Here is a 9,447-nt window from a genome sequence, read left to right on the forward strand (position 1 = left end):
CAGAAACTGCTAATCAATTCACTTACGATATCTCTGCTAATATTAAAAAAGTGCCTTATTCAATCGTTCCATTTCTCTGTGGGTTTTAAAACCATCATAATCTTTTATTCAATACGATGTATTTATGAATAGTCTCTCAAATCTCAAGCATGTTAAACACTAACTCATCGAATAAGCATATGTGTAATAGTGTAATACAAGGGTATAAACATACATTATAGAAGATACACGTCCTTAAGTCCCTCCTTATAACACTGTATTCTCAAATGTGAAGTAGACATAACATTTACTAAACCTAGTTAACATCTATTGTTACAATGTCATGTTAATATATTCCTTAGTTTAATATAAGGTGAGTAGATAAGAAGATCAAGACTAATGATATGCTGCTGTTTAGCTATACTTTATGTTTAATAACGTTTTCTGATTAGTACAAAGTATGCAGGGAGCAGAAGACATTAAGTCACCAATAACATAAAAGTTAGTTTTAGTTCCATGTTCACCTTACAGCTTAGGTTTGATAATAAAGTTAGTAATAGATAATAATAATAGATAATAGATAATAGAATTATGACAATAATAGTATAGATTAGTTCGATGTTGCAGCATAATTTGAATTAATGTTACACGAATGTTTTATCCAAACAAAAGCATTACGATAAAGAGATTCGGTCAAAAGTTGTTTAAGTATTGTAATTTCGCTCCCTCGTGGTTCAGCAGTAAGCTTATAACGTTAAAATTCGTGGCTCTACCTCTGTTGTAGACACAGCTTTGGACTGAACGAAACAAACACAATTATTTCTAATATCAAGTTGTAATGATTCAGGTGGCATACCACGTGGTATGTTTCGTTTTAAACCAACTTACGATGCCTTTTAATCAATATTTTTAAGTATTTGAGGTCCAATAAATTAGTATAGTTAATTCTGTATAAGGCAACAATTTATACATGGTTTTAAAAAACAAAAATCAGATTTCTTCAATATATAGTTTATACCAAAATTCGTACTTTTATACAATTTGTCCTTTTTGTCTTTATGTAGGATAGGAAGGAAAACATCCACAGTCCTCAATAATAATTTCCTAATTATAGAGTAATGCAATTAACCATAGCAGACGCGGAAAATGTTTTAAATTGGCATATATCTACAACTATAGTCTGGACATTCCTCTGATCGTTCCTTCCTGAAATCAGATCCAACAACCATTGCACTATCTTTCTTACAGTATTCAGACTCCTTTGCTGATTTCTATTAAACACTTTGTATGCTTATTCAAAAATATTATTGATATTGAGTCTAAGTACACGTAACGATGTAAAAATATGTCGTTATTACAGTGTATTAATACTTCGACATATTCAGTTATGAACTGAGTTACAGACAGGTGGTATTTCGATTATGTAATCAACATGACTGATTTTGTTACTCGCAATTTGGAAAAATATATGTTACAAGTTTGTTTGAAACGAATATCATTTTCTCTGCCTTCTTTGAAAATAATGTGTCACTATTCTTCTGAACTGGAGTTTACTTTTTTCAGCCAAGAGAAAAAAATATTATACGAATATTATAACAAATTATAATACGAATTATAACAAAGTAACGATATACAAATATAATCTAAATACTGATATTTTCAACTTTCTTCTTACTCTTTCTGAAAAAAAAGAAACATTTAAGTTTACACAGTGCAGCAGAGAGAAGTAGGAAAGCTATCGTATTCGATTTAGATAATATTGAACTCTATTTAAAAAATTATATTTATTATGTGAGGGCTTACGTTAATTTTAAAGATTACTATATTCCAGTGTGTTAAACGTATTTATCGTTTATTTCTGTTTCAAGTATAATAAAAACTTTGTAAAATTTCCCCTTTTGCTGAAAATTATCGAACAACTTTCATTTTTAAAAATGGTAATTTGTGGAGTCGTATATGCCTAGAACAGAATTTCCATTCTCATTTTACGCTCTGCTGATTAATTGTAATTGAAAAGAGATTAAATTATTCTCTAATCAAAATATTAAGATTAGCAGCTACTTTATCTAGTTGCTTATATTGAAAAAAAATATATATTCTCTTATCCCTAATGCAGAAATCTTTTATTTTCGTCATCTACCTATTTGAAATAGGCTACTTGGACATAAGAGCGCCCATCTAATTATTGTTTTTATAGTATATTCTAGTTTCATACATACAAACTCGTCTTATCTAGCTCTGAACGTTCTATCCTCTGAGATAATATGTCCGATAATTTTGAAAACCTCCAAAGCTATTATATTTAATTTGAAGCTTAGAAAGTATATATACATATATCTATGTTTATGTATTAAAAAAAAATTCTATTCATTACGTCCTGATGCATTACGTCCAGTAAGAGGAGCTAATCTTATATATACGTATAAAGTTTAAAATGCTTAAAGTATTGGTTTCATGCCAAACTGTTGTTTTTGCTCTAATTATTTACCTACAGCACAATTAACTACTTACACCTTATGAACGACCTCACTAACTAAACGGAAGGTAACAAGTTCTCAGACAATTACACGGGGCTGACACCACTAAACATTTCATCAACGACCTCACTAACTAAACGGAAGGTAACAATTTCTCAGACAATTACACGGGGCTGACACCACTAAACATTTCATCAATGACCACACTAACTAAACGGAAGCTAACAATTTCTCAGACAACTACACGGGCTGACACCACTAAACATTTCATCAACGACCTCACTAACTAAACGGAAGGTAACAATTTCTCAGACAATTACACGAGCTGACACCACTAAACATTTCATCAACGACCTCACTAACTAAACGGAAGGTAACAATTTCTCAGACAATTACACGGGCTGACATCACTAAACATTTCATCAATGACCACACTAACTAAACGGAAGGTAACAATTTCTCAGACAATTACACGGGGCTGACACCATTAAACATTTCATCAACGACCACACTAACTAAACGGAAAGCAACTATTTCTGTGACAAGTGCGTGCACATACTGAAAGCACTAAATATTTCTAAGTAAACTACAAACACCTATTTCTCAGATAGTCACATACACAGACTGACACCACTAAACATTTCATCAATGATAACTCTAACGAAGAGGAGGGTAACTTTTTGAAATATTTGATGATATTCAATATTATATTCGTTCATGATAAGCTGTGTGTTCTTTTGTAGGCAGTTTTAGCATGACCATTACCGTTGTGAAACTACGATGGCAGAAAACTGACTAGGCGATCGATTTTTAACGAAAGGAAGAATGGCGAAGATACCCACAGGCTCTTCCACTGACCCATGGGAGACAGTTATGTTCACCGAAATTTACATGTCCATAGAACTGTCTAAAGAGAATAACTCCGCTGACTCTTACCTCCAGCAGGAAGAGAACTTAGTCCCTATAGGAATCCAGGTCTTGATGTACATTATGTACATAACGATATCACTTGCTGCTATTGGAGGTAATGGGATCGTGTGTTACATTGTGATGTCTGATCCTCGAATGAGAACTGTGACGAACTTTTTCATTGTTAACCTTGCGGTTGGAGATATTTTGATGGCTGTTCTGTGCATTCCCTTCACCTTCGTGGTTAATCTTATTCTGGGATGCTGGCCATTTGGTGCGGTTTTCTGTGTGATTTTCACTTACGCTCAGGCTGTTTCTGTATTTGCTAGTGCTTATACACTAATAGCGATCAGTGTAGACAGGTACATCGCCATCATCAAACCACTAAGGCCACGAATGACCAAGTTGCAAGCTAAGCTACTTATTTTTGCTGTTTGGTTGGTGGCGCTGCTGACACCACTCCCGACTGCTATCGTTTCAAAACTAGTACCACAGAACAACACCGACCGTTACCTGTGCACCGAGGTTTGGAGCACTCCAGTTCAAAGATATTACTACAGCATGGCTCTCATGACTTTACAATACTTTCTGCCACTCATTGTACTCATCTTTACTTATACCAGGATAGCTATTGTTGTGTGGGGAAAACGGACACCAGGGGAAGCTGAAGACAACCGCGATCATCGATTGGCTGCATCGAAACGAAAAGTGAGTATTTTATTAGACGTAAGCACCAATCACTGTTATTATTACATTCTTTGATTTCAGTGTCAATTCGGTAATCATGAAAATTTCACAATAATGCACTATTTTGAAGAACGAATATTATGAAATTGCATTGTATTAAATAATAGGTTTAAATGCAATGTAAAACTCATATGTGGGTATTACATGAATATTTGTAAACCCATAAAATCCAACATAAGTGCGGATTAAAAGTTAGTAGGTTATAAAAAAAATGATAGTAAGCAATCGATTTATACTTGAAACTTAATTTTAAATATTATGAGCGATTTGTTGTAAACCAACTTGAGTAATAGAGATAATTCATTTTATTTGTTGAAAATCATAAACTTCTCAACTGCACAGTTTTACTAGGGTTTGTATACATCCTGTCTATCGAGTTAAACATAAAGGCGGATAGTGACTAAATTCTAAAATGAAAATTAGATTTTGTTGTATTCATATTAAAGCTTCTCGTATGCTGCGTACGAAATATTAGCTTTCATTTTAGAATTATGTATATCTTGGGCGGATATACACTTAATCTCGCCTCGCAGAAGGGATTAACATTAGTTCGTTCAAAGACAAACAATTACGTCTGAATATAAAGAAAACAAATTTCATCGATGGGATAAAACTTACATCAAATGATTTAAAAAGAGTGCTGAGGTTATGCCTAGTAATTCCTGTTACAGCTTTGCATTACCACTTTTAATAAATGACCACAAGGAAACGAGTTTTTATGGAAGAAACATATCAATAGACAACAGTGTTAAATACGTCTAGCTAACCCTATAATCACGCATTAAAAAATCTGTATTGTATTTGCTCCTTGTATTTTAGTGAAACAGTTGAAATAAAAGCACCTTTACACTTTAAATATACATATATAAAGTTAAGTAGTAGCATGTAGCTGTAAAAAATATCAAACATCATTATTTCTGAAATAAAATCCAAACCTTTCAATGAAGACAATAGCAGAATGTTTTTGCTGCTTTAGCAGTGTGCTATAACACAAACATTTGGTCTTCAGTTTTGGCATTTTTTAACATGAAACTAAATGATATATATATATATTCATGTTAATGAAGTTAATATACATTTAAAATACAAATTAAAAGTAAGTTTGAGCTTTAAAAAAGATTTCGTGACATAATAAACTTGTGGTAAGTGCTCTAACATATTATCCTGTTTTTTTGCGAAACTTTTTAACTATAATTATTTTATATTAAAAAAATTTGATGATTTTTCAACTAAAAATGGCATAAAGTTAGATTTTCCCTTTGTAACTTTCACATTTCCATGTATCTAATTTCATATTTAATCTCAACCTCTATAAAAATCTTGGCGACAATCAGAATGCTATATTTATAGCTTGTTTCTTAGGTTTTAGGCCTAAATCTCATGAAATGTACCATTAAGCGTTTTCATTATTGTTTTATATAAACGTTTCTAACAGTACGAGCATTAATTTTTACTATATATTTCGCCTGATGTTTAGGGTATTCGGCTCACAATCTACGAATCGCAAGTTTGAATCCCGTCACCGAACATGCTAACCTTTTCAGCCGTGAAAGCGTTATAATGAGACTGTCAATCTCACATTTCGTTGATAAAAGGGTAGTCCAAGAGTTGGTCGTGTTCTGGACTTTTGACATCTACATAAAAATTTCTTTTATAACAATATTTCTGTTATATTTATCATTCCCAGTTTAGATAGGTTTCCAAGCCACCGTTAATATTGTCCAAGCGTTTACGTTTGTATAAATATTTGTAACAATTTTCCATAGCTACTTTGTTTCGTCATTACCATCATCTCAGTTTCTTCGAAGATATCCAGCTTTGATGTTATACACATTTATATTCTTAAAAGTATGATATTTTTTTCTATTAGATTTACTACAATTTGTCAGCTTCTCGTTGGTTGTTCCTGAACTTAACAATGTATTAAACAAATAATAATAAGGCTTGCTGTAGTAATTCTCTTTCCAACCACATCCTTTCCTATATTAACAGTAATGTATATTCTGTTAAAATATATTCTAAAAACAGAATACCTGTTAGACTCTTCTGTTTCTCTTTATTCTCACCTTTTTACTTTTCCAGATGGTAAAAATGATGATCACCTGTGTTACAGCTTTTACTCTCTGCTGGCTACCCCTAAACACTTTGCTTGTCGCCGGAGATCACGACCCAAGCATCTATACCCATCCACACATCATGTACATATGGTTTGCCTGTCACTGGCTAGCAATGAGCCATGCCTGTTGCAATCCTTTCATTTATTGCTGGATGAACTCCAAGTACAGAGCAGGTTTTCGTAAAGTCTTCCATCTGTTCTGTTGTAGGTCCCTGCAACAACATTCCGAAAATCCCCTACACTCCATTGTTGCTACTCCGAGTTACAGAACCTCTCGTGGGCAAAACTTTTATTCCATTAAAAGCTTTTGTAGAACACCATCAAAGAAAGCGAACGTCTAGGTATATATACATATATATTTTACCCTTCTTATTAGCTTGTATATATATATATATATTTCCAAGTACACAACTTGTGTTATTACATTAATATGTTCTGTGTTATTATATTTCATTTCGAAAGATGTAATTAAATTAACATAGATATATTAAATATAATTAAATAATATCTATTAACAATATAATAACAAATATTATAACAATCATGAATATATAAGGTAATGGGATTGCTCGTACATAATGGTCTTTTTTATTTTCTTTGTCATAATATTTTGTCCAATTTCTGTTTTATGGTTACCTTCTAGTTTTAGAGCTAAATTAATTGATAATAAATACCATCAAGTTTGGACAAATTAGTCGCACTTATTTAAAGGAAAAATCAAAATAAAGTACTTAATTTAAGTCACTAATAATGTACATTTATTTATGGTCGTCTTTGTTTGTGTTGTTAAGCACAAAGCTCCACAATAGGCTATCTCTGCTGTGCCCACCACGGGTACCGAAAACCGGTTTTTATCATTATAAACCTGTAGGCTTACCACTGAACCAATGGGTGGTTCATGATCGTCATTAAATATTAAAAAATAACCAAGTTTCACAGACCAAATTTGTTCAAAAATCCACTGACTAAGAATGATCAGTTACACATGCTATCCTTATCAAACTCTACAAAACTTCGCTCAACCCATGATAGTCTGGATAATTAATACTTGGAAGTTAACTTAAAACTGTTTATCTTAGAAGAAACTTTAAAAACAAGTAATAAAAGATATTTTTTGTTTTTAAGAAGAAAAGTAAAGTTTAGTTATAGACTGCTTTTTTTCAGCAATGTCTGACTTAAATCTCAAATTCCCTTTACAATTCTAACTTACCAAATGCTTTAGTTTCATATAGTTGGTTTACTTAGCTTTCTAGTACAAAAGTTACCAACTCATCTTTCTAGATTTAAAATAACTGTAATCTTCACTTGTAATCTGGTTTTTGTGTTTAAAAAATTTGTTTATGAATAAAAGAAAAACTTGAGATACATCTAGGATAGCGAATCAGTTAGGCTTATAGTGACTGACCCGATGGTGATTTTAAACACTTTTATTAAGCCTAAAACTATTTAATACTTTGACAGCTTATGCTTTTAACAACATTCCAATATATTTTTTATGCTGCATCAACTAGAATTCCTGGTATATTTTAGGCTATCGTGGTGGGTTCTGGTACTGAGCAATAGGCCTTCTGTCCAATGACTTGTGGCAGACGAAAGACAGGCCTCAAATGTCATTATTACACACCTCTAATTTTATATCCGTAATGAAGTAATTAAGGTGGTTATAGGGAGAAAGCTCACTGAAGCATGATTTTAATTATCTGAATTCAGATAAGTAAAATACATTAGCGTAGACTAAAAGTTAAGCACCTCTACTTACCAACTCATGTTTCAGTTGCCGTAAGGACGAACATGCAGAAATAAAGTAATTAATATATCTAATTTTCTATTTTTGTACTCGAAGTTGTTATTTATTAGATAACCAGATATGCAGATGATTTAATCACTACTAAAAACTACTTAAATATAATAAAAAAACTTCATGGTGCATGAAATAATTGTCATTGCAAAATTCAAGTATATCATGTTAATCCCCAGTTATCCAACTGGTGATTCGCCAAACACGAATAAAAATGTAAAATAAATATAAATTCAAAAAGATGGAGTTTCTTTTTTAACACCTGTGACTTTAATTGCTTAATATTTCTTGCCTATTAATGTACTATTGTGGATTAATCCAATAAGCCTGATGTGATCTTTCATCTATAACTACTGTCCGGCCTTGAGACCACACTCAAAATACACTAGCTCAAAGTTGAGCAAATCTGGTCTACTGTAAACAAGCAAAACGTGGAAACCAGATTTTAATATTGTCTGTTAACTATGAAATATGGATAAATTAAAAGATTACAAATATATACATCACCATATTGTTTCTTAAATTATTCATTTCATTTGTACGTATAAAAAGGTTTTTTTTTAAACATAATATGAAGCCTTCTTCAATTTGTCCAAGTGTTAGTGGTAAGTTTACAGTTCTAAAAACGGTTGTTCGAATCCCCACGGTGGATAGATCTCAGATTATCTATTGTGTGGCTGTGAACTAAAATAAATTATTTGAATTTTGCGTTCATGAAATTTGGATTTAATAGGTTGTTTTTTGATAGTCCGTGCAATACATTCCGTTACAACTTGTTTTTGTGTAATATTTTAATGTCATTCACTTGTCAATCTTCTTCTTCATTGTATGTAGCAGAGCACTTAGTATGTTCTCTTGCATACACTTCGGTGATTATTGTAAGTTTACACTGTTCTGATTTTCCAATAAACACCTAAAAAGTGTCATTTTTCTTCGTTTTTCGATAATTCGAATGCTCTGGCGTGAGTTTTAATAACTATACAGCGACAAGTAGAAATACTGCAATCAATTTAAAATGTAGTACAAGTGACATAGTATTGTTTGGAAACCTGGTTTGCAAATTTTACATTACAATCATACTAATTAAACATCTGGTACCAAATATAGGAGGCTAATCAAGTCTGAAAATAAGTTTTTTCTGCTTCTTCCTTAATCATTATTGAGCTGTGTACGGTAATGTTACTCATGTTATGGAACCTGTCGTTCAAATATTCGATACGATAACATTTGAGCGAAGCCGAAACGTTGATTGCAAGCTTATAACGCTATAACGTTATTCTAAGGTTGTATTTTTCTGAAAAATACAAAAAATATATAATGATATTGGCAGTTTACAAAAGGAAATCCCATCTTCACTGGCCTTTGCTTCCAAAATAATTCAATACAAATCACATGCTGTTTTATATATATATATATATATA

At 31.9% G+C, this 9,447-nt stretch overlaps 1 protein-coding gene across 1 annotated transcript in view; it reads left to right on the top strand.

Annotated features, from left to right (window-relative positions):
* The first annotated feature begins 3,281 nt into the window (after nucleotides 1–3,281).
* LOC106458874 (RYamide receptor-like) overlaps nucleotides 3,282–9,447 on the top strand; it is a 9,495-nt gene continuing 3,329 nt past the window's right edge. The window contains exons 1-2 of the mRNA XM_013918431.2: nucleotides 3,282–4,073; nucleotides 6,195–6,432. Coding sequence (XP_013773885.2) covers nucleotides 3,282–4,073; nucleotides 6,195–6,432 — 1,030 coding nt within the window. The remainder of the gene's footprint in view (nucleotides 4,074–6,194; nucleotides 6,433–9,447) is intronic.

This window comes from Limulus polyphemus, unplaced genomic scaffold (assembly GCF_000517525.1).
Source record: "Limulus polyphemus unplaced genomic scaffold, Limulus_polyphemus-2.1.2 Scaffold526, whole genome shotgun sequence".
Taxonomy (NCBI): Eukaryota; Metazoa; Arthropoda; class Merostomata; order Xiphosura; family Limulidae; genus Limulus; species Limulus polyphemus.